Source organism: Castor canadensis, chromosome 9 (genome assembly GCF_047511655.1).
Source record: "Castor canadensis chromosome 9, mCasCan1.hap1v2, whole genome shotgun sequence".
In the NCBI taxonomy this organism is placed as follows: Eukaryota; Metazoa; Chordata; class Mammalia; order Rodentia; family Castoridae; genus Castor; species Castor canadensis.
In genome coordinates, this window is record NC_133394.1 from 42,536,930 (window position 1) to 42,563,755 (window position 26,826).

Genomic DNA, 26,826 nt, shown 5'->3' on the forward strand with positions numbered 1-26,826 from the left:
TGAGAATTTTCTCACCTGCTAGAGACACATATCTGTCAGACTGCATCTGGTGCCGCCAAGCCCTGGTGCAGTTCTGTACTTATCTCACAGAGGTGTTCTTTGCTCTTATGCTCTTATGCACTCAGTACCTTTCTGTCCTAAGAATAAGTTATACCTCTGTGCTCACATGCTTTCTGTTAGACCTTGTCCTCTTGGAGTTTCTTTTTCTCACAAAGTAAACTCTGATTCTCGGAACATGATCTTCTTCCTTGCATTAGGAAAATTAGTACTCTTCTTTAGAGTCAATGTTTTCTTAAGGCTTCCAGCTTTTGGATCTATCTTTTGGAGGGAAACCTGAAAACGCCTCCTTTTTGATCAAAATCTTAAATGGAGTGCAAATACAGAATGTAGGAAGTGAAACTTCTTTGAGCATTTCCCTTCTTCCACCACACTACCATCAACACCCACCCATCAGTAACTAAGGAAAGGACATGTCTGTAATCCCAGCACTCAGGTATATAATACAGTGTCAGAGTATTACTGTGAAGAAAAGTAAATTGGAGTAGGGAATGAGAGTAGAGGGTGACTATTTTTGGTTGAGTCTGTACAGGTTTTTCCAAGGAATTAGCATTTGAGTAGACATCTGAATGAAGTGAGAGAACAGCACTCAGCCTGGAGTAAATAGATCCCCTATGCCCCTTTAAGAGACATAGGTTAACCCTGCCTCTGAAAACATCTTTCTTCATTCCCAGTGCTTCTGCTTGTTAGTGCTTTACCTTCTCCTTTATTGATTCTTTCTCCTTTGACCTTAACTTACAACTTCATAAGTTGTGAGCGCTCACTATGAGAGAAACCGTGTTAGGAAGACTCAGGAACAAGATGATCTCTGTCCTCAAGGGAACAGGCAGACAAGGTACTCAGCTGACCAAAGCAAATCAGACTGATGTATAGCACAGAAGCATAAACATACCTCAGAGCTCAGAGAGATAAGTATTCCTTGTGATGTGGGGAGTCAGGAGGTGAGGAGGCTTCCAAAAAGGGATGACTTTTTTGATGAGTCCTGTGTGAAGACTGGGAGCTCAGTGGGTAAAAAGGGGGCAGGAAGGCAGGAGCAGCATGATTAGAGGCAAAAGAAGTATGCCTGTCACTCATGTGTTCTACTGCCTGCGGTTCATGTCCCACAGGCTACTCATAATGGAGTCATTGTTTTTCCTGAGTGTGTTGTACTTTTCCATCACAAAATCATGGAGTCCTTGATTTAGGTCTTTTGACATCTCTTACATGTATGCCTGATGCAAGTAATTAGGACCTTCCTGCTTAAAGTTACAATAACATGCCAAAATGATTTTCACTTGTCAGATGTTCTTAATTGTTCTAACTCAGTGTATTTATTCTGATAGCTAATGTATTCTGTGTTTGTGTTTTTTTGCAGTTCGTTTCGATGTACTTTGACAAATATTCCACAGACACAGGCTTTACTGAATAAAGCTAAGCTTCCTTTAGGATTGTTGTTACATCCCTTTAGAGACCTAACGGTAAAGTAACATTTTAAAATATTTTGGGTACTGATGTGCTTATGTGCAAGGTTTTATGTCTTCTAGAATTTTTTTCTTTTATTTATTTTTTGCGGTGCTGATGATCAAAAAAGTTCATCTTGTTTTATTTGGAACCTAAGCATTTCTGTGAAATTCAAGTCAGCAAACATTTTCTGAGCATCTGGTAGTAGGCCCTGACTTATGCACTGGTAGTACAAGATGATTAAAATGTAAAAACAATTATATGCAGGATAATTAATACATGTAATTAGTAAGATCTGGATACAGTAGCAGAAGTTTTCTATAAGTGATAACGTCTGAGGCTCCTTTTGGAAGATTAGCAGTTGGAACAACCCTAGCAGATGTATAAACTTTAGGAGTCCTTTATTAAACAATGATGCAGGGAAAATTGTCCGATTGTTCCAAGTTAAATAACCTTTGTAACAGTAGAGAAAGTCTGAATTCAAGACTGTTGAATTAAAACATTCTTAAATTGTATATTATTTATTTGGTTTAATACCTAGTTTGCTAGATTTTTACACATCCTTCGGGCATTTCTTGTAGATATGTTGTATTTAAACTACTTTTTTTTTAATTTCAGAAAAACAGTTTTATTCATGCTCCATAAGTTGCTTTCCTTTCTCATACTTTTTTACTACTTTTGTTTTCTACCCCTCCTGTTGCTACAGCTTTCGTTCTCAGTCATCCAAAAATATTTATTGCCAAGCTCTCATGTGAGATGCTAAGACACAGAGGTCATTAAGCTTCCTAATAGAGTTTACTTCCCCTACTGGGATGTATATTGAAAGGATCAAAGGGAATAGAAAATAAAATAATTATAATATGCTATAAGTACCATATATTCCTTCAGTAGATACTGTTTAGTCACCTGTAATACAATAACAACCTTTAACTTTAATTAAGACAGTTACTGTTCTGTATCTATAGGTGAGAGTTTTTCTACAGATTCCATAAATGATACCTTCTGGAAATATATGCACTGCAAACAGATGCACTCTGGAATTAGATTTTTTTTTTTTTTTTGCTGTACTGGAGTTTGAGCTCAGGACCTTACGCTTGCTAGGCACGCGTTCTGCCACTTGAGCCACACTGCCAGACCTTATATATTTTTTTTTTAAGGTATATTCCTTGTATGGGGGGGATTCATTGTTTCAATTCCAAATAGGATTATATTGTACATTGGTGAAATCACCCCACCATCTTTTCCCATGAGGAATAGAATCCTGAGGAAATTTGTATTTTTTCATTTTTAGTTAATTACATTTCCTGATGTAGTTCCTTGTGTAATAAAAATAGCATATGTGGATAAAATTAAACCCAAAGATAATGTTAATGTGTAGAATTTTTAAAACTAAAAAGAAGTACACTAAAATGGTAACTGGCTAATTCAAAGATATAGAATAATATATGACCTCTTAATCTTTTTTCATACTTAAATTTTTTTTCTACCTTGAATAGAGATGTATTTTTTCAAAGGCACATTGTGTTTGACTCAGATCCCATGGGGACTGCTATTGTTGTCTGTCAGCACCTGATAGCCTAGTACCTGGTACAGTCAGCACAGACAAGGCATTCTTCTGTGCTGTATGGGTCGCTCTCACTGTTGTCTCTTGAGTCTAGTTGATGAACTCTAGCTTACCTTATTTTCTTGGCCAACCATGCTTTCTTGTCAGCTAGTGACTTTTCTTAGATTTTATGTGACTTTGTTGTGTTGTCTTAAACTTTGTGACAAAAGAGGAAGAAAACTTGATAGCTGCTTGTGTTGCTCAGCACTTCACTGGATTTAATTAGTACGTTTCGATATAAAACCACACGGAAATACATCTATGGTTTCTTTTCTGTTTTTCCCTGAGATTCCTTTTATTGTTACAACGTATTTATTTTCTTTCCCAGCAATTACCAGTGATAACATCAAATACCATTGTGAGGTGCCGATCTTGTCGAACATATATCAACCCTTTCGTGTCCTTCATTGATCAGCGCAGATGGAAGTGTAACTTGTGCTACAGAGTTAATGATGGTGAGCTCCAGACCCTTAAAATAAGTGTTAATGTTGTTTTCCATGTTTCCTTACACCTTTGTCATTACTCAGTTTCTCTCCTTGTTGCTTTAAAAACAACTTTCATGCCATTTTCAATGGAGAGAATACAGACCTTCATTTTAGCAATGAGGAAAGTGACAGTGAGGACAAAGTAAAAGAATATTCATAAAAGAAACAGGGATGGTCACTCAGGTGAACTCTTGCACTTCATATGTAAGACTGTTTTCCGTTTGTGTATGTTTATGTAGACTCAGTCTGTGTCTTGGGTCTCTTTATTATAATTTCTTTCAGATTTGTGTTTCTTTGAATTTTTTTCTGTGTCATGTGATTTAATAAATAGGACAGAAATCTAAGAAGCAAGGCTACCTGTGTCCTGGTTTTCCCACATGATTTCAGAAAATGAGTTTTTTATCCTTCTGTTTTGAGTTTTAAAGAAGGTTAAGGGATTTGTTTTTATTGTTAAATATTCAGACTGTTGGTAAACCTCATAAATATTGATGACAAAGCTGTTTAATTGTATTTATGTTACTAAATTTGTTCGGAACTCCTACCTCTTACCTAGTTCCTGAAGAATTTATGTATAACCCCCTTACACGATCTTATGGAGAGCCTCATAAACGACCAGAAGTTCAGAATTCAACTGTGGAGTTCATTGCTTCCTCAGATTACATGGTAATTATTCAGTGCTAAATTAGTCCTGGGAAACAATGGTATTTGTCATTGTAGTTTTCTGTTAAGTGAATTCTTACCCACATGTTGAGGCAGAGACAGCAGAATTGAAAGTGCAAGTCCAGCCTGGACTACATAATGGTACTGTGTCACAAAAAAATAAAATGAAGAAAAAGATCTTTGACTTATGTTCTGCTTATATTCTTTGTTATATTTTCTGATTTTTAGTATACGTATAATTGTTTTTCTTCTGTGTCCATCTAATCTTGGTGGTCTGCAAAAATGCAAAGTGCTGCTACTAGAGGAAGGTGGACAGGAACAACTGATGTGAAGTCACCTCCTGGTGCTTGGCCCATCTTTTATTTTGTAGTTTTTATGGTCTCTTGTGTCTTAATTTGGCCTATGTTGAACTACATTTGCCATGTCTATTTCCATATTAACTATAGTAAACTTTCTCTTGATCACTTACTCTCAACTTCTTACCTTTATGACTTATTTTATGGGCTGAGGGTGTAGCTCAGAGGAAGAATGCTTTTCCTGACATGTTTGAGGGCCTGGGTTTGATCCACAGCCCCCCCCACTCCCCACCCCCCAAAAAAGACTACATATATATTTTTATTATTTTCCATGACAGGAATTTTCACGCATACTCCAAAGAAGAGAAAATGACATAATAAATGCTCCTTTACCCATTCCCGAGCTTCAACATAAATCAGCATTTTTGAAATATATTTAATTTATTTCCCCAGTCTACTCTTTTCCCTTTCCCCTCACCTACCCTGGAGTTTCACCCACAAATATGCCAGTAATATCTCTAACCAAAAAGGACTTTTTCAAAAGGTCAGTTCGAGAAGAATCAACTTAAAATGTAACACATATGTACATGAAAGCAGTGCTGGGAATCTTCCTGTACAGCTATCCTTATCTCAACTAGCAAAAATGCTTTGTCCTTCTTACTATTGTTTATACTCTGTCTTCAACAAAATTAGCGATAAGGACAAAGCAGTTTCTGCCTGGAAGCGAGGGGGTGGGGTGGGGAGAGGGAAGGGGGTGGGGGGTAGGGGGGAGAAATGACCCAAATATTGTATGCACATATGAATAAACGAAAAAAAAAATTGTAAAAAGATAAAAAGAAACTAAAATTTTAAAATTAAATATTTTTAGGAATGTGGAAAGTACACCTGAGTATTTAGACAGTTTAGTATTAAATAATAAAGCAGACTGCTTTTTCTTTACAGTAAACTTTCTTTTTTTTTTTTTTTTTTGGCGGCACTGGAGTTTGAACTCAGGGCTTCACGCTTGCTAAGCAGGTGCTTGTAGTGCTTAAGCCACTCTAGCCCCCTGCTTTTTCTTTAAAAGATATCTTAGCCAACATTCTTTACCTGGAAAATATTTAATGCATCTTCTTAACTATTCCAGCTGCCTTATTGTGCTTAACCACAACAAACTTTGCAAGAAAAACAAAGAAAGGAATGCCATTTTCTTTAGCATATAAGCTTATAAAAGAGCAATCTGTTTGTGTATTTCTGGTACAATATACCCAACAAATAGCCAGTTGTAATAGTTTATAAAAAGAATAAATCACCCCTGCTAAATGAGTCACATTATTTTTATTCCTTTCAGCTTCGTCCTCCTCAACCTGCAGTTTACTTGTTTGTCTTAGATGTGTCTCACAACGCAGTGGAAGCTGGATATTTGACAATTTTGTGCCAGTCACTGTTAGAAAACTTAGACAAGTAAGAATTTTTTTTTTACTCATAGTATATTTATGTATATAAATATATATAAATGTGAAGTGTTTAGGCAATTTATGGACTTAGGGGTTTTTGTTAAATTTGGAAATACTTATCTATAAACTTTTTACCATAGAATAAGGATCCTGTTACTTGAGTTGTTATGATTTAATGACTTAGTATTTGATTCATAAAATCATAAAAGTTTTAACATTTAGTAAGGAATTTAGGTCTGGTCTGATCATCCCTCTGACTTAGCTCAAGCCCTGGGGCCCAGACATGCTTGCGTTGGTCTGGGTATCAGGAATCTGGAGACTGTTCTCAAAGATGGCTGAATCTGAAGAAGATTGTGTTAAGTGACATAAGCGAGGAACTGAAAGATAAATACTACATGGGGTAATGAGGAACGGGGTGGATAGGGAGGTGTTTGTCAAAGAATACAAAATTTTAGATAGGCAGGCTGAGTACATTCTAGAGGTCTTGTACAAAATAGTGACAATAGTTAATATATTGTATTCTTGACAAATACTAAGTAGATTTGAGATGTTCTAATTACAGAAACTTACATTGTTTATTAGCTAGATTTAGTCATTCCACAATATGCATATTATATGTGTGTATATACATTTCAAAACATCATGTTGTACACTATAGATACATATAGTTTTATGTTGATTTAAATAAAGAACAAGTTTTAAAAATGTAGAAGAGAAGTCTAGCTATAATTTATGCCCAAGCAAGGGTTTTGTTTTTTTTTAAGCTGCTTTTAATTGTACAGTGAGAGAATGAGTTGAAGAAAGGGAAGAAAGGAACTGATTTTGTGCTAAATATTTTAGAAAGTCAGAACCTAAGCTCTGAGCCAGGCAAAGGGCAAAGATCAGGAACATCATGGTTCAGTGTCAGCCCTGGCAAAAAGTTAGTGAAATTCCGTCTTAACAAACAAGCCTGGTGTGGCAGTCATATCTGTAATCCCAGCCACACAGGAGGTATAAATAGGAGGATCATGATCTGATGTCAGCTCCAAGGCAATAAAGCACAGGGCTCTATCTGAAAAATGACTAAAGCAAAAAGGGCTGGAGGTGTGGCTCAAGTGGTAAAGCACCTGCCTAGCAAGCACAAGGCCCCAAGTTCAAACCTAAGTATTGCCAAGAAAAGAAAAGAAAATTAAACTGAGCTGTGCGTAATGGCACAGTGGCAGTGAGCTGTGCTGTGGAATAGAAGAAGAGGGTAAGATGGGTGGCTTATTCTGGCTCTTCATTCCTGTGTTTCTATGAGTGTTAATCATGAAGGACTTTCTCAACTAGCTTTAAAAATGATCCTTCGAAATTGCCGTAAAGTTGTCCAATATCAACAAGAGACATGACCCTATAGAGGAGTGGCGTGGTTATTTAAAAATGCTGTGTCTCATCAAGGACTATGGGTGATTCCAAAGGCTTCTCCCCCATCTTCTTGAGCAGGATTTTGAGCTTGACAATCCATACGAGTGCTGGCTTATAAATGAAGCTGGTAATATTAAGATGTTAAGTTTCTAAAAATCCAGAGATACTGAAAGATTTGCTTTTCATATTTGTTAATAATTCAGTTTTTATCTTTAAAGTATTTTCTCTTACTTAGTTATAAGTGTTCACTTCAGAAATACGGCAATAGAAGTCCACATTTCTAATCTCTTTCTCTCTCTCTTTTTTTTTTTTTTTTGGTGGGATTGAGGTTTGAACTCAGGGCTTCACACCCACAAAGCAGGTGCTCTACTGCTTGAGCTATGTCTCCAGTTCATTTTGCTCTGATTATTTTGGATCCAGGGTCTGTCAGACTATGCCTGGGCTATCCTCAAACCACGGTCTTCCTGAACTCAGCTTTAATACTGGAGGTCCTATAATGCTCCCAGAGGGGCTGTAATACCAGATGTGTTCCTGGAGTGGACAGAACAAGCACCCATTCCATCCCCCTGTTGCATCAGTCCTCTGATGATACCATTAGATAGAATGGTAGGAGGCTACGACCCCAGATCGAAGCTATGCAGACAAAGATGAGTGACTATTTATAAATTGAAGAGATTGCAAAGACAAAAGGATAAAATTGGAAATTGGAAATAGTCATGAAAAATAATTGTATTTGATTACAGCAAAAAATAGAAGCATTAGGAAGTAAAAACAAAATTCATAAAGGTGATAGCATAGCGACAATATAATAAGTTTTGGAAAGGGCTCTGGAGACCACTGAGAAAGGAAAGTTTGATGCTGAAGCAGTTCCACCTCAATTCAGGATAGTTTGATCTACTCCTAACTGATGACCCTCATATACAGTGATCAAAGAGGTGGAGATTAGTCTGTAGAAGCATCATAAACTGTGACCAGTATTAGTAAACTGAAAACTCATATTATGTTCTCTGAAATGCTTTTCACTTACTTCATGCACTGCATTTGAGCAGCCTGATGAGATCATCCTTATTAGTAATAATGCTTCTTGCTTTGATGCACATTCTAGTTTGGCATCTTGTAAAACAATGAAACTACATAACTAAAGTTAACGTGGTATTTTGAAATATACTTGTGTAAGATATTAATATGGAAAGCTTGACAGGCAATGAAATGATTTTTTTTTTTATTGGTTGTTTTGGGGTTTGAACTCAGGGCCTCAAACTTAGCAGGCAGATGCTGTACCACTTGAGTCATATCCTCAGTCCTTTTTGCTCTGGTTGTTCTGGAGATAGGGTCTCACTTTTTTGCCCAGACTGGCCTGGACTGTGATCCTCCTATTTTACACTTCCTCTCATTGCTGTGATGACAAGTGTGTGCCACCATGCCCAGCTTTTTTTCATTGAGATGAGGTCTCAAACTTTTTTGCCTAGTTTGCCTGGAACCACAGTCCTTCTTATCTCATCTCCAAAGTAGCTAGGATTACAAGTGAGCTACCAGTGCCTGGCTGGTAATTTCTTTTTTATACTGTGGCCTTGACTTTGAAAACTGAGTTCTAGGACTGAGTACATGACTCACCTGGTAGAGGGTTTTCTAGCAAGTGCAAGGCTCTGAGTTCAAACCCCAGTACTGCCAAAAAAAATTTTTTAAAAAGAAAGAAAGCTGTTCTAAGAAATTTTTAAAGATTGGTTATAGACAAATGTTTCAATGTTCATAAATGTGTTTTTAAAATTTTACATATTAAAATGGGACTTTCATTATAGCCAATCTTTGAAAAGTATTCATCAATCTGCCCTTAGAAGGCTTAAAAAGGATCTACTGTTATAATACTGGAACTAAAATTATGAGCATTTTTTTACCTAAAAGAGTATGTTTCACAAGAAATCTTTAACTTTTTTAAATAATTTCATTTTTTGTTTTGGTTTATTTTTCAGTTCCTTTTTCATTGGAGTATATTAAACTGTACATAGTAGGGGTTTCTTCATAACATTTCTATGCATATATATAATGTATTTTGATATTTACCCCTCTATTTTTCTTACCCCCTCAATTCTTGCCACGGTTTATTATTTGAATACTGATATAGTTCAATTTTCAGTGTATGAATTCTAAATATACAAGTGGTTTCATTTGAAAATGAATTATTTCATCCTCACTTGCCTATGTTGTATATTGGTTTAGATAAGAGATAATTTTTCTGTAAAGTATATGTGTATACTTTCATTCTTTCCTGAAATATGTTACTTTGAATTTAAAATTGCCATTTTTATCTTTAGGCTTCCTGGAGATTCACGAACAAGAATAGGATTCATGACATTTGATAGTACTGTTCATTTCTACAATTTGCAAGAAGGATTGTCCCAGCCTCAGATGTTGATTGTGTCTGATATAGATGGTAAGCACTGAGGAGGATTAAAGTCTAACTCACACTCTGGAATGGAGCTGCAATACATTTGGTCACACGCTGTGAGCATAATTTCTGTGCTTTAGCGTTTGTTTTAAAATAATTATTTTATTGGAAGCACTTGATTCTGAGTTTTACACCTGCATGTATAGTACACATGTATGTATAATATGTAGAGTATATATTTAATAAGGCAATGTTATAATACATACTATATGTATGATCTAATAAGATCTAAAATTTTCCTACTTATTATATTCTCTTGAATTGATTTGTTGATTAAAACGTATGTTTTCCCTGTAGATGTTTTTCTACCTACACCGGATAGTTTACTTGTGAATCTATTTGAAAGTAAAGAGGTAAGATTGATTTATTTTCTCAAAATACCAAAGTGTTTCTGTAATTTCATCTGCTTACTAGTTATTAACACTTGTTTACTTGATATAGCTATTGAGTCCTCAGATTATAGGCCCCAGAGATGCAGTGACACACGGAACATTCTGGAATGTGTTAAAGAAGAATACTATCTTGTCTGCTCAATGACTCAGCTTTCAATCTTGTTTTCCCAGCTTATAAAAGACTTACTGGATGCCTTACCAAACATGTTCACCAGTACAAGAGAGACGCACAGTGCCCTGGGTCCTGCGCTTCAGGCGGCGTTTAAGTTAATGTCTCCAACAGGTGGCCGGGTGTCTGTATTCCAGACGCAGTTACCTTCCTTGGGTGCAGGACTTCTGCAGTCCAGAGAAGATCCTAATCAAAGATCAAGTACAAAGGTACTTTATGTTTACTTTCTCTGTCATGTCCAGTGGTATTTTTACCACTGATTATTTGTTCATTATCATTTTTTATTACTTTTTCAATAATAATAAGAATAATGCTGGGTGCTTATGGCTCAGGCCTGTGATCCCACCTACTTGGGAGGTTGAGATGGGGAGGATCTCAATATGAGACCAGCAGGACAGAAAAAGTTTGCAAGAGCCATTTCAACTGAAAATAGCTGGGTATGGTGGCATTGCCTATCATCCCAGCAATGGTGAGAAACTTAAATAGTGAAACTCATTCTCCAAACTAACCAGAGCAAAAAGGGCTAGAGGCGTGAGTCACGAGTAGAGCGCCTGCCTTGCAAAGCCCTGCCAGTTCAAACTCCAATACCATCAAAAATTTTTTTAATTAAAAAGGCAACAACCAATTTAAAAAATTCTTTTTTAAAACCTAGGAAGAGAGATTAACTTACATTATCTTTTTTATTTTTTATGTGGCAGTGTGTTCTTTTTATTACTTTGTAAGCCATGAAAATCTAAAAGTCATTTAGTCTAATCCTTTCATTTTACAAATGAGGAAACAGATTAAATGAGTTGCCAAAGGTTAAATACTTACCAGAAGGCTGGGTATAGCTTGTTTTCCTGACTCCAGTGTTCTTTTCTATTATACAAGTGGAAATTTATTAAATCTAAGCTATTCTAATTTAACATGCTCATGCTAATGAACTTTTTAATTATAAACGAAATACTAATCATTGTACAAAACCTGAAATGTAGAGAATATGACATCAATAATCATTTTATTGCTGGGCATCAGTGGTTCATGCCTGTAATCCTAGCCACTCAGGAGGCAGAGATCAGAAGGATAGTGGTTCGAAGCCAGCCTGGGCAAATAATTCCACAAGACCCTATCTTGGAAAAACGCTTCACAAAAAAGGGCTGGTGGGGTGACTCAAGGTGTAGGCCTTGAGTGCAAGCCCCAGTACTGCAAAAAAAAAAAAAAAATAATCACACTATCAAGATATTAGCATTTACCTATACAAACACATACAAAGAAGCATAATTGGGCATCATTTGTATATGCTATGTTTTTATTTTATTTATTTTGGGGTGCAGTATTGGGGTTTGAGTTCAGGGCTTCATGTTTGCTAGGCAGATGCTCAATCACTTGAGCCATACCTCCATCCTTCCTATATATTGTTTTTTTAAACTTGCCTTCTGAGATCCCTGAAATGCTAAAAAGTATTCATCTTCCAGGAAATGTGAGAATACTCTAGTTAACTTTGGAGAGTGGAGTAGGAGAAGCCAGTGAGGACATAAGATGCAGAGCAGCTGCTTTTCCTAAAATGTTTATGTCACATAATCTGTAGGCTGAAATTTGGCACAGCCCCAGCTACAGAACAGAGCGAGAAGGCGAGCTGCAGTTCAGCTGCTTTTCCTAAGTTGTTTAAAGCAGGTTTCTCTTGTTATGTCACACCCCCTCCCTGAGAAATGTTGCTCTACCTCCTTGTTTACTGCTGGGTGTAAAAGACTCTCTGAAGGAGGAAGCAAAGCTTTTTTTGGGTGAAGAAAGGCTTTTGGATGAAGGGAGGGTTTTTGATGATGGGAGGTATTTGGATGAAGGGAGGCTTTTTGATGGGGGCAGGGTTTGGCTGAAGGGAGAATTGCTGAAGGGAAAAGAGTTGCTGAAGGGGAATTGCTAAAACTAAAGAGAGAACATGGGACAGTGCAAGTCTGCACTGAGAACTTTATACATAGGCTTTAGAAAAGCTAAGCTAGAGAGAACATGGGATAGTGCAAGTCTGAGGGCAAAGACTTTAAGAGCGATTAAGGTAAAGAAAAGCTAAGAGAAAACATGGGACGGAGCGAGTCTAAGGAAGGAGGTTTTAAAGAATAGTGAAGCAAGGTTTTACAGAATTGTAAAGGAGTAAGGTCTTAGAGAAAAGAAGCAGAGTAAAGAGAAGAGATTATTAATAGAGATAAGAAGCAAATGAGGCCGTTACACGTCTCCACCCAAGTGCCCAACACACCTGACCCCAACTTTCTGTCTGTCTGTCTATCCTGTGTCCTTTTTGCATCTCTCGTCACCCCCAGTTAGGCCCAGTTAGGTTCAGTAATAACCAGGGAGCGAGAGAAAGCTCGCTACAGTTAACCTATATATTTTAGCTTCTGGGATTCAATTACTTAAACCTTCTTAATCTTTTACTCTCATGTTGTGTAATGGTATACAGTAACACTTAACAGCCCTTACTCTGGAGCTAGATTCTTGAATTTCTATTCCAGCATCCACCACTCAATAACTGTGGAATCTTGAACAAGTTACTTCATCAGTTTTTGCCTCAGTTTTCTCAGTTATAAGAGATAGGTAACAAAGGCTGGGAATGTAGCTCAGTGGTAGAGTACCTGCCTAGCTTGTGCAGTGTCCTCAGTTTGATCCCCAGCACCATAATAATAATGCTAATAATAATAAATTCCATGGGATATGTGTTGTGAGAATTGAATTATTTGATTTATATAAAACTTCTCAAGCAGTGGTGACACAAAAGTGATTTTTTATAAATACTTGCTGCTATTTTATAGGAAATCTGTGCCAAAACTCCTTAGTCTGATAGTGGAGCAGAGGATATCCTATTATAAGAGAAATGTGGGAATATGTGCATAATTAAAAGTTTCTGGCTTTTACTCTCTGGTTTGTTGCCTTAGGTAGTACAACACCTTGGACCTGCAACTGATTTTTATAAGAAACTTGCTTTAGATTGCTCAGGACAGCAAACTGCAGTGGATTTATTCCTTTTAAGTTCACAGTATTCTGATCTTGCTTCTCTAGGTAAGAAGATGTCATTATGTTTATGTGCTTATATATACATTTTTAGTATATAATTAAATTTGAAGTCTTCAGTAAGCCTTCTCAATACTTGGGGGAGGGGAGGCATGTAAGTTAGCTGATTAATATCTTGAAGATTAACTTTATAAATTCATGTACAAGTATAAAATGCCACTAGTGTTTTGTTTATATAGCGTGATTCCTTTACTATTCTGCTCAACAAAAACTTTATTTGTATGTTATATTTTATAAATGTTTCCGTGTTCTCATATGTATACATTATTATTTGTCTTGGGCTTTCTCATTATAATTCTGGTTTCTTCATGATGTGGAATCTGTGCTACTCCTAGACAAGTAGAATGTTATTGCTTCTATAGCTAATCCTTTTTGTGTTTCTTTCTGAAGCTTGTATGTCCAAGTATTCTGCAGGGTGCATTTATTATTATCCATCATTCCACTGTACTCACAATCCGTCACAAGCAGAAAAGCTACAAAAAGACCTAAAACGATATCTCACAAGAAAAATTGGATTTGAAGCAGTTATGAGAATAAGATGTACTAAAGGTATGTACTTGTAAAAAGTATATGTTATGTTATATTCTAGTATCAAAATCAGTTAGCTTTCACATGTGGGCTGCCTTTGACAATGACTATTTGTCATAGGAGACTTTCTGTTTGATCCAGTTAGCAGTGTTCTGTTTAAGTATACAAGTATACATAGTTACTGAATCATCATTACCTAGTTTCTTGTTAGCATGTATTAATTGTACAGAGGGGTTTCATTGTGATATTTGTATACATGTGCATAATGTATTTTGATCAGATTCACCCATCTGTTAATCTTTCTCATCCCCCTTCCCCTCTTTTTAAACAGTTTTTAGTAAGATTCATTATTCTACTTTCATACCTGCATATGAAGTACTTTGATGGTATTTACCCCCACTTTATCTTCTCCTTTCTGCCCCCTCCCCACCCTCAAACAGTCTGTATTTTACACTCATGTCATAAAATTTGTGTTTTAAATCTAGATCCTGCATATGAGGGAGAATATGTGACACTTGTCTTTCTTAGTCTGGCTTGTTTTGCACAATATGACAATCTCCATTTCCAGCCTATTCCTGCAGATGACACAGGCTAAATACTACTCCATTGTGTATATGTACCACATTTTCTTTATCTATTCATCGGTTGATAAGCACCTAGACTGATTCCATAGCTTGACTATTGTGAATAGTGCTGCTATAAACACAAGTATTAGTTATCTATATTGTACACTAACTTACATTCTTGTTGCCCAATTTTTAAAATTAAATAAGTGGATAAAATAATGTTTTGGTTTATTTAGGAAGAACCTAATTGAAAGCTCATATTGGAAATGATTTGAAAAAGACCAGTAGAAGAATTGGGAAGGAATATGCACATTGCCAAATTAGGATTTTATGTTTACAATCATTTAATTTGTATTTCCTTAGATTAATATGAATGTTTGCTGGAGGGATTCTGATCCCTTATTTTAAATTGAAGATGAGTTATACAGTAATCCTCAGTTACTTAATTTTGTACATTAGGTATATGTCTGAGTTCAAATCACATATGAGAAAATACTAATAAGATTAGGTGTCAATACAATTAAGTGTGTGGTCTCCCTTTTATATAACCTGCATTGATTTTTTTGAATTAGTATTTTAGAAATTCTGCCTACACTGTAACCTTACTCTCCCTAGTTAATTCAAAATCAGAGGCTTCTTGACTTACATGTGGTTTTACTTGAGGTAAAGATAGTGCTGTTACTTTATCTTTTATACCAAGTTTTCTCTTTCTTAGGTCTTTCAATGCACACTTTTCATGGAAACTTCTTTGTCCGTTCCACTGATTTGTTGTCTCTTGCCAACATTAATCCTGATGCTGGATTTGCAGTGCAGTTGTCAATTGAAGAAAGTTTGACAGATACATCCTTAGTGTGCTTTCAAACAGCCCTGTTATATACGTCAAGCAAAGGTAATGTTAACAGAAATGAAATAGTCTGCAGCAAGAATTCTCCCTTCTTTTCATGTCCTCTTTAGTGGAGTTGGGAAAACTGGAACCTGCATTAGTTAATCAAATGTATGTTCTGTTATTTTCTTTTTTAACTCTAACTTTTGAATCTTTAAATAATACACTTTTTTTTTTTTAATTTGTGGAAAACTTGTATTCCTAGGATCATATGTTTCTGGTAAGCAATTCATGATAAATCGTTGAAATCCATTCCTTCCATTATTTCTTGCACTTTAAAATAAAAAACTATAGCAGTTAAGACCTTCATTTCTTATTTGACAGTCTGGGTTTTCTGATAATTTACTGTGATTGGTATAATTTACAATGAGTGACATTAAAATAAAAACTAGAATTTAATGTTCAACTATATATAAAATGTAGTCAGTATTTATAATCTACAGTAGTAATTTTTTTGTGTGTGTGTGTTTTCAAGGCAGGTGCTTTCCCACCTGAGCCACTCCACCAGCCCTTTAATTCTCTTTAAAGCATGTTAATTAGGCTGGATATGTAATTCAGTGGTACAGTGCTTGCCTAGCATGCATGAGACTCTGGGTTCTATCCCTAGTATCCAATACAAAAAAACACAAAGAAATTTAAAGCATGTTAATTGTAAAACTTTGCTTTACATTTGAAAATCCTGTTGATGATTTAATCTAGCCAAAGCAGTAATTTAAATAAAATGGTGGCCTGTTTGCTGTATTTCTTGTGTAATCTAATGTATGTTACAATGACATTTATGCACCATTTTGTCTAGGTGAGCGGAGAATTAGAGTGCATACACTTTGTTTGCCCGTGGTTAGCTCACTAGCAGATGTATATGCAGGAGTGGATGTGCAAGCTGCCATCTGCCTTCTGGCAAACATGGGTGAGTAAAAGTGAAGGAGCGGGCAAATTACAGTTTTCTGTCCTAGCAGCTGAAACTGGGGCTATTTTTTTAAGCCTTGAAATCCCTCATTTAAAAAACGTATGTGCATTTTCATGTATTGCAAGATAAGTTAGACTTGTATTAGACTTATATTTCTTTGAGGTTTTTCCAGTTTTATTCTGTTATATATATATGTATTAATGAAGTACAACATGACATTTAATAAGTAGATATATCATGTAATGGTTACCATTTTTCTCTCCTCTTTTTTGAATTACTTCTTGGTCGGGAGTTTCCTTAGAAATAATGTACTTCTTTCTTTATTTTTTTATTATTGTGCTGGGGATACATTATGATATTTACAAAACTTTGTGCAGTATATCATAATTGAATTCACCCCCTCCATCACTCTCCTTTATTTCCTCTCCCTGCTATGTACTTCTTAAAACAATTTAAAACCTACAATTGTATACAGTGGTTTTGCTCTGACATATTTTAAGTGTTACTACTCTGTTTAATTGGGAAATACCAAGAAATGCTTGGTATTTAACTTTTGCAGCCTTCATGGGCCTAGTGAGAGGCTAGCAAAGGCCATTCTGGACTTACATTTCTTATTAATTTTTACTTTAACAATCTGTTGGGGGATTCACGATCACTAAAAACGGGTAAAAACCTAAATGGCCTTCAGATAAACATATGAACAACTGATACATCCCCATAATGAGCTACAACTCAACAATGACAAGGAATGAGCTACAGCACTTAAGCAGACATGGATGACCTCTGCAGGCATTATATTAAGTGAAAACAGCTAGACTCAATATGGTTCCATTCATATGACATTCAGGAAAAGGGAAAATAATACAGTGGTTGCCAGGACTGGGTGCAGAGAGAGGATGTTACTAGGGATCCTACAAAAAGGTACAAGATGGTATTTTGGGGTAATGGATTGTGTCTTGATTGTGGTAGTGATTACATGACTATGCATCTAACATAGAACCACCATAGAACTGTACTCAGAAAAATAAATTCTACTGTGTGCAAGTTTTAAAATCCTTTCAGGAATTAATACAATACTGAGTGTTTTGTTTTTAACAAATTTTCTTTATTGATAAGTTTAGACATGCAGTGAGCCTTGCTACTTCTCACATAAGCTTGGGGGTTTGAAGCAAAATTATAATGGCATTTACTAAAGGACTTCTTTTATTTTTTTTCTTTTTCCTTGCAGTGTCAGGCCTTTGTGCGTGCTTATGCAGGCACCGCACCATTTGCTATGCCCCCAGCCCAAGTATCTCAATGTGTAAACTATCATTTTATATATAGATTTTGAATTATTAATACCATGGCTGATTGTTTTTCAGTTTGATTTTATTTTTAATGTGTGGGGATATTTATAGGTTATATCTATTTTGATAAAATATGTTCTTGAAGAAAAATAAGTTTCACAGTGGTATTTGCTCTTAAATATCTGTATGAAAACTCATGTTCAGTTTGCCGTTTTTTAATATTTTGACCTAGAATCTTGTAAAGAGAGGATTTTAGAGGATCACAAGAGATAACTTAGATTGTGCAGTTTACATTGGTTGTACAGAACAAAACTATTCTTTACACATGACTTCCATTTAAGTACTGAAAACATCTCCAGGGCTTTCTCAGAAGTAGATAGGTAATATACATCCTCTAACATCAATAGTGGCCAAGTGTTTTTAAAGACTTAAAGAGATTAAAAGAAAAAATGTCCTAAAAAATTTAGACTTGTTCTGATTACCAGATGTACTTAAGAAAAAGTGGGTAATGAGTATACATTTAAAATGAGGGAACAAGAATGATGGAGGGAATGAATTCAACGAAATACATAACTGTAAGAACTTTTGTAAATGTAACAATGTACCCCCAGTACAATAATATGATAATAAAAAAATAAAATGAGGGAGCAGATGCAATGCGTTTTGTTTGTTCGTAAATAATACATACATACGTGTGTGTGTGTGTGTGTGTGTGTGTGTGTGTGTGTGTGTAATCAGAGTGCTCATTGGACTCTGGTAGTTAAGTACCTTTTCATTTGGGTTGCTTCCTAGCGGTGGATCGATCAGTCTCCTCAAGTCTATCAGATGCGAGAGATGCCTTGGTGAATGCTGTGGTGGACTCGCTATCCGCGTATGGCTCCACGGTCTCAAACTTACAGCACTCTGCTTTGATAGCGCCCAGCTCACTCAAGTTGTTCCCTCTCTATATTTTGGCCCTTCTCAAACAGGTAGCTCTATTTGTTATTATACTTAATGAAGGTATTTTTTAATCTCATACATATGTGAAGAAATGAAATTGAGGTTTTTCTAAATACTTAACTAGAGAATTAAGCACTTCAGCATTCCACGACTTCTAAAGAATAGGAAAAAAATAAGTGGGAAATGAAGATGTACAAACATATTATGACTTATGAAACATAGGCTCTCTTTTCTTCATATGTTGTGAGCAATTTGAAATGATGTGGTCATAGCCACTTTTTTCCCCCACTGAGGGTTTGAACTCAAGGCCTCATGCTTGCTGGGCACTATCACTTGAGCCATGCCTCTTGCTCAGTCTTCATATGTGCTTCTAAAAAGAGACTAAGGAAAGGATCTAATACTTATCTTTCCATTGTCTCAGGTACCATAATATATGGCATCTCATTCAATCCTTACAACAGCCTAGAGAGGGGAGTATTATTTTCTGTTTTTCTTATCATAACAATATAGCACAACTTGCTACATACCTATTAACCGAATAATTGAATCCAGGTCTGTCTGATTTGAAGACATTCTTTTTCCATGATTGATGGTATATATTTAATAGTTGCTCACTATATTTATGTTTTACTTGGAAACATGTTATCTTTCTCCTTATAGAAAGCATTTAGAACGGGCACAAGCACACGCCTGGATGATCGTGTATATGCCATGTGTCAGATAAAGTCTCAGCCACTTGTTCATCTAATGAAAATGATTCATCCCAACTTATACAGAATAGACAGATTGACAGATGAGGTATGCATTTTAGTGCATTTGAAATTATTAAATTTGAATATATTTGAGTCTCACAATTTTACACCTAAGATAATGTATTATCAACATTCTACCATTCTTTTTCCCCCTATGATAATAGTACATCAAATAAAGACAAGGATCCAATTAGATGTTAAGACTCAGATATTGCCAATCAGAGGCTATGGAGTTTTCAAAAATAGTTTCATGTGGGAAGTAACTTAACTCATGGGTTTTGTTATAATATTTATTACAAAGCTAAGATATAGAGTGATTTCTGTTTTTATTTTTTATAGGTATTGGCAGTTTCTGATCAGATTATAATATCACTAATTTAGTAAACTGAATTTGGTATCCAGCAATAGTTTTAATATGCAAACATGTATCTTTTTTCTTCCTTATTTTAAAACTGTATTCTTTGGAAATTAGTGTTAATTACAAGCATGGCATATTAGTAGAGAATGTAAAAAAGTAGCTTGCTGTGTAGGAGAATTGGCAGTCATATTTTTAATATATTCTGACCCCAAAAGGGCAGTAAATGGGACAGATCATTTTACATACTTATGTTTTTACCTTAAAATTTTGAGTATACTTGACTATGTTCATTGTACAGCCAAAGTGGTAATATTTAATCGATATGTTTTGTATTCTATAAAATTCTCAGTGTCATATTTTAATATTTCATGAAGAGTTTGTGGCCACTAATTCCCAGACTGTATCGATAGTAATGTCAGCCTCCTTAAACATTGTACCTTCTTTTTTCAGGGTGCGATACATGTTAATGACAGGGTGGTACCTCAGCCACCCCTTCAAAAATTGTCTGCAGAGAAGCTGACAAGAGAAGGTGCTTTCCTTATGGACTGTGGCTCTGTAAGCTCCTCTCCTCACAAAACTGCTCACTGTTTCAGCTGGCTGGAGGGAAAACACTTGCAGGGTCTGGCTCTGTCATCACCGAGCAGGCAGCGAGGGGGGATAAGGGGCTGAGAGGCAGTAACTTGTTACAGCACAGTAGGTCCATTCACTTTGCATGTTTCTAGCTGGACGTTATTTCCATAGGTTAACTAATTTTATTATCATGGATTATGCATACCTGATAAAGAGAAGATGAATTCCTATCTTTAAGAATTTTACCATAGGAATTCTAAAATTCAAGTGACTTTAAGAGTTCAACTTATATTCATTATCAGAAATCTCATTAATGGTTAGGAGTTCAGAAGCCATGTGATGATAAAGGTGTCAGAATTGTTGAAATAGCCTCAGTGGTATCTGTGAGTAGGAAAAGGGTTTGGAGAGCCACAGAAGAGGGAAAAACCCATATGTTGAAATATAGAAAGAGTAATTGAAATAATAGATGGGAAATACAATGAGCCAGTTGTCCTAATTCTAGCATTTACACATCTATTGGGGACGTAGTGAAAAAGAAGTAAAATATATTTTATGAGAAGCCTTAAAATTTAAGCAAAGAAGATGTAAACCATTCTAGATTCTTTGATGTGGGTTCCCAATGTACCAGTTACAGGTTTCCATCTGACTTTTAGATTTATTCCCACTGTATTTGAGATAATTCTGCATAATTTTGAGTGAATTAACTATAATGGGTTTTCTTAACCATTATATTTAATGTTTTTTAATATTTTACTAAAATATAAAGCTCCATTATTAATGGACTTGTAATATTTTATTATAGGTTTTTTACATTTGGATTGGAAAAGGCTGTGACAACAACTTCATAGAGGATGTGCTTGGCTATCCTAATTTTGCATCAATACCACAGAAAATGGTCAGTGGGTTTTACGCAACCTAATTTGTTTTTAGTAATTTCATCGACATAAAAAATTTAAGTTTATTAATTAAAGTGTGCAGTGTTCAGATGTCTTACATCCATCAGCACAATCTAATTTAAAAACATTTCTGTTATCCCCCTAAAAAGAAACCTTTTATCTTCCAGTTCTCCCCTCCCTTTCTCCCTTGGCAAACACTGATGTATGTTTTGCCTATGAATTTGACCCTTCTGGATGTGCAGAGTGAAATTACTGAGAATGTGGACTTTTGTGCTTAGTTTCTTTCGGTTTCCGTGACATTTTCAAGGTTGATTTACATGTGACTTGTATTAGTACTTTATTCTTTCTGACTGAAAAATAGTCCATCATTGGGCATCTTGGTTGTTTCTGTCTGGGGAAATTTGCGAGTAATGCTAGTAGAAGCTTTCATGTGCACGTTTTGGGGTGAACCTGTGTTCAGCTCTCTTGGAGAGTAATTCCCCCTCAGAGGGAAATTACTAGGTCATGTGGCAACCTTCACGTTTCACCTGCTGAGGAATTGCCAAACTCTTTCCCAGCAGCTTCAACTTTTATGTAAATTATCTTGTTGATGATAAACATAATTTTTTCATTAGGTCTTTATTGAACATGTGTTAACCAATACCAAAGAAATGTGATTCTGAAAGCACTTCTGTATATTTAATTAATTGAAAAGAAAGGCCCACTTTATTCTTGGATGTTGTAAATATGTCCTTTTCCCTGAAATCAATACTAAATCAGTGTAATCCATATCAAAATCTGTTGTTTGTTTGTTTTTTCCACTTTGACAATTTAATCCTGAAGTTTATCTCTTAAGATTCAGCAAATGAGAATCTTAAGGAAACATTTGAAAAGGAAGAATAATGTCAGCAAAAGGGAAAGGTATATGAAAAATTCTCCTGAATAATTAGTAATCCTTATCCTAAAGGTATAGTTATTTATGCACCTATGATACTGGCATAATAAAATAGTGGAACAGGTTTGAGTTCAGAAATAGATTCAATTCCTGCAAAACAGAATGTGGTGAAAATTATGGTTGATATCACTGTGGGAAAAATAGAATATTAGAAAAATAATCTTGGAACCGCTGATTACCCCTGAGGGAAGAAACGAGGCTGAATATTTACCTTATTTCTCTTACAAAACACCTTTCAAATGGAGTAAACATTTAGACATTTTAAAAAAAGAGGCCACTTGTTGTGATGCACTTCTGTAATCCTGGCTACAGAGTAAGTGGAGGTTAGGAGGATCACTGTTTGTCCTGGGCAAAAAGCCTAAAGCTCTGTCCAAAAAATAACTAAAGGCAAAAAGGTGTAGAGGCGTGGTTCAAGTGGTAGAGCGTCTACCTAGCAAGTTCTAGGCCCTGAGTCAAACCCTAGAATTGTCCCCACCAAAAAAACGATGCAGGTTACTAGAAGAAACTATTACTGTTATTATCGTCATCGTCATTATTTTGTTGTTGGTTCTGGGCTTGAACTCAGTGCCTTGCACTTGCGAGGCAGGCAGACAGTTGATTTTTTTTTTTTAAATAACATTAACATGAGTAAAGACTTTATAAGCCAGTTATCTAAAAGATTAATAAATCTGAGAGCATAAATAGAAGATATTTGTATTTGGTAATAACTACATAAAGACAAATAAAAATTGTAAGATTATTTGTAACTCATAAGATAAAAAAGGTGCCATGTGCTGATGGGTCACACCTGTAATCCAAGCTACTCAGGAGGCAGAGATCAGGAGGAGCACATTTCAAAGTCAGCCCATGCAATTAGTTCAAGAGACCCTATCTCAAAAAAACCCATCACAATAAAAGTGAAGGGGGGGGGTTGGTGGTGTGGCTCAAGATGTAGACCCTGAGTTCAAACCCCAGTACCACCAAAAAAAAAAAGCTAACTCCTCCAGTATAAAAAGTTCTCTTACAAATCTTAAGAAAGAGTCTCCTCCGCTTGCCCCTCAAGAGAAGAAAGAGGACTGGTAGAATGGCTCAAGCAGTAGGAGCACCTGCCTAGCAAGTGGGAGGCCCTGAGTTCAAGCCCCAGTACTGCCAAAAAGAAGAAAGAAAAATGAGTAAAGGGTTAACAAGCAATTCCTTGAGAAAAAACATAGTAGTGACCAAATGAAACAATGTTAACTTTACTCACAATTAAGAAAAACAAAGTAAAATAATAGTAGAGCATTTCTTTCATTTACCAGATTGGCAAAAATTCTTAAACTTTTTTGAAGAGCCATTTGACAATATCTGTAAAATTAAAATCCTAAATACATATGCCATGGATATATTCATAGGAACATGTATATATACATACATATTCTTATAGCATTAAGTAAATGATATCTTATTGTTTATTAGAAAGAATACAGCCTAAAGAGAGAATATGGTCCATAGTGTGATTCCATTTGTATTTTCAAAAATGTGTTTGTGTATGCATGTGTATATAAACAGTAGCTCTGTGTACTTAGGAAATAACTGAACAATTCATATCAAAATGTATTTTTTTACTTTTTAGATACTGAAATAAATTATAATTAATCCAAACTTTCTATTTAAATTTTGTTAGTATAGTACAACCTTTGAATTAGTTTACTGTTAAGTTGGCTTTGAGAAAGAAAAATCTTACCATTACCGTATATATATAAATAGACTTTCAAGTGTTTTTAACATAATCATGCATATAGTTTTTAAATACATTTATATATCCACCCTGCTCCTTAAAATTCCATGCCTTCAAATTTTATTAATTGAACAGGAAGCTGGGTGCTGGAGGCTAACCCTGTAATCCAAGCTTCTTGAGAGGCTGTGATCAGAAGAATTGTTGTTCAAGGCCAGAGTGGGCAAATAGTTCATAAAACCCTCATCTCCAAATAACCAGAGCAAAATAGACTGGCTCAAGTGATAGAGAACCTGCTTTGCAAGTGTGAAGCCCTGAGTTCAAACCCTAGTCTCACCAAAAAAAGGGGGGTGGATTAAACATGAAGTTCTCCCAAATGCTTGTTTTTTAAGTAAGGTATAGGATACAATTATTGAATTTGAAACTTAGTGGTTGCTTCCTTCATTTGAATACTGCCTTTAGAAGAAACATAAAAGTATAGCATAGTACTAGTGGCATACCAGTCATTGCATATATTTTATTATGTTGTCTAGAAAAATATAGTATTCAGAATTTTTTTTACTTATCCAGAAAAATATAAACAGATTTGCCACTAATTTAAATTTCACTTGTGTGGTTGCTGCTATTGGGACTGGGGACAGAGTATAAACAATTGATTAGTGGTACTGGGAAGCATGATTTAGTTCTAATCCTGCTATAGGCTATGAGAAAAGAAATAATTTCTTAATTCTGTTTCTCCAGACACATCTTCCAGAGCTAGACACACTTTCATCAGAAAGAGCAAGATCCTTTATAACCTGGCTTAGAGACAGCAGACCATTAAGCCCAGTTCTTCACGTGGTAAAGTAAGTACTTCTGTGACTTCATTATGCAATTGTCTTTTCTTGTACAAACTGTGTGTCATTGCTAGTCATCAAAGCAGACATTAAATAATGCAAACATAGTATAATGCATGTATACATGGAAGTGTCACAATGAAACTCCCTATATAGCCATCATAAACAAATAAAAAATGTCTTTAAAAAAAAAAAAAAAGGACAGTAAAATAAGTTCTGTCCAGGGGTTGGTACCAGTGTGTGTGGGGGCATAAGGAAAGGGTAGAGGAGGACAAATATGGTAGAAGTACTATGTATTCATGTATGAAAATGGAACAATGACACCTTTTGAAACTTCTAAGAGGAGGGAGAGGAGGGATAAAGAGAATGATGAGGGGGTGAGTATAACTTAAGATGCATTATAAACATTTTTGTAACTATTACCATGTATCACCCCCAGTACAACTATAATATGCTAATAAATTAATTTAAAAAATATATTCTAGAGTAGAATGTTATTACTTGGCTCATAATCCCTGTGCTTTATTTTCCTAAATAATGTATGTATTCCTGAATAATACATTAAATAATAATGTAATAGTTAATGTAATATTTTACATTAAATCATGTGTTCCTAAATATGTATTACTAGTTATTCTTCACAATACATATCTCTAGACAAATGCCTTTATCTCTCTTTCAGAGATGAGAGTCCTGCCAAAGCAGAATTTTTTCAGCATTTAATTGAAGACCGGACAGAAGCTGCATTCTCTTACTATGAATTTTTGCTTCATGTTCAGCAGCAAATTTGTAAGTGAAGTAGACTAAAATTGAATAAGAAGAAAAAGATGCATAACCTAGGTAAAGCATAATCTTTCAGAGAAGCACATAGGATATTTGATGTGGAGGCATTTGCTGTTACAAGACACAATGCACAGCACTCTAAAGTTTTTGCAGCAGGTAGAGGGAAAGAAAGAATGTGACAGATTTTCTTCAGCCTCCTTTAGTGGTAATGACGATGCTATTTCACCAGGTGTATTTGAGTTGGTTTCTACACATTTCCAGTAGTGCAGCAATACAGTGCTCTCTTCATTGCAAGCCGGCAAATTTATGTAGCTGTGTGGAATGACATGTCATAATGTAAAATTAGATAATTTTTTTTTCTTAATATAAAATTTCTGGACTTGAACTCTGACAAGAGATGCCAAAAGGCAGTGGTACCGTGTTACTTGTTTATATGAATTACTTTTTAACAAGGAATGATTCGTATTCATTCAGTGAATTCATTTTCCCTGTAAAGACAATACTGTTTCAGTACATGAACTATAGAGAATATATATATAATGTATATAAGTGTTACATTTGTAAAGAAAATGTAAAAAATGTAACTACAATATATGAATTGCTTAAACTGTGCTATACTGTTGGATGACAACTCTTTTTTTGTCACAGTTAGAGAATGAGGTTGACTAATGCATATTATGAATTGAGTCCACAAAAGAAACATAAAACTCTTTGTACTTCTGTTAAATCTTTTATGTGGATTTATTTATGATCAGCCTACTAATTAAAGTATTTTGCTTGACAGTTGGTTTGGTGATTTTTTTGTTGTTTTTGGGGAGTTGGTGGTATTTTTTTTTAAATACAGGCTATTTTGAATTTACTTCTTGGGGGAAATACAATGATACTGCATTTCAATTAGGAATATATGTGATCAATAAATTTTCATTAGTTTTGTGTACATTATCAGATACTCTGTTTCTAGTCTATAAACAAATGATACTATTTTCAAAATACATTTAAGTACTAAGTATAATCTTAAATTGTCTTTCTCTTAAATTAAGCATTTTTTCTGTATACTCGTAATGTGGACATTTTGTTAATATATGTGACTATCCTTTTTAATTAACTTTAAGATTAAAATCTTGAACTTTGAGAATGACTTTATTCTGATCAAAAGTCTCACAAACAACTTGTTATAAAATCTGTTAATGATCCTTTAAATTCTGGAGTGAAATTTTATTTTTTGCACACTGAAAATCCCTGTTGAACTTCAGAAGAAGAAAGGCTGTTGGTGGGTGGTGGTTTTTACTGGTTTTGCACTTTGGAATCTCTTTTCTTTAGATAAAAATAAAAGAACTCTCTCACATTCCTTGATGGAAATGAGAGGTTAAATGACTCACCCTAAATGACATTATTACCAATTAGTGACAGAGCTGACAATAAAAGCCAAATTTTCTCCCTACCTACCACCTACTCCCATCCCTGCCCTCTACCCCCAGGACTATATTTGTCACTG

General features: G+C 35.2%; 1 protein-coding gene across 3 annotated transcripts in view; it reads left to right on the forward strand.

The window, feature by feature from the left end:
* Sec24b (SEC24 homolog B, COPII coat complex component) overlaps positions 1-26,114 on the forward strand; it is a 71,320-nt gene extending 45,206 nt beyond the window's left edge. For all 3 annotated transcript variants that reach the window (XM_020177137.2, XM_020177139.2, XM_020177142.2), the window contains 17 exons: positions 1,412-1,514; positions 3,429-3,555; positions 4,139-4,248; positions 5,869-5,981; positions 9,670-9,788; positions 10,101-10,156; positions 10,367-10,573; positions 13,265-13,388; positions 13,791-13,949; positions 15,210-15,383; positions 16,174-16,284; positions 18,363-18,538; positions 19,170-19,307; positions 20,070-20,174; positions 20,992-21,084; positions 24,454-24,557; positions 25,231-26,114. In XM_020177137.2, the coding sequence (XP_020032726.2) occupies positions 1,412-1,514; positions 3,429-3,555; positions 4,139-4,248; positions 5,869-5,981; positions 9,670-9,788; positions 10,101-10,156; positions 10,367-10,573; positions 13,265-13,388; positions 13,791-13,949; positions 15,210-15,383; positions 16,174-16,284; positions 18,363-18,538; positions 19,170-19,307; positions 20,070-20,174; positions 20,992-21,084; positions 24,454-24,557; positions 25,231-25,345 (2,134 nt within the window). In that variant the 3' untranslated portion in view covers positions 25,346-26,114. The remainder of the gene's footprint in view (positions 1-1,411; positions 1,515-3,428; positions 3,556-4,138; positions 4,249-5,868; positions 5,982-9,669; positions 9,789-10,100; positions 10,157-10,366; positions 10,574-13,264; positions 13,389-13,790; positions 13,950-15,209; positions 15,384-16,173; positions 16,285-18,362; positions 18,539-19,169; positions 19,308-20,069; positions 20,175-20,991; positions 21,085-24,453; positions 24,558-25,230) is intronic.
* Positions 26,115-26,826: the final 712 nt, after the last annotated feature.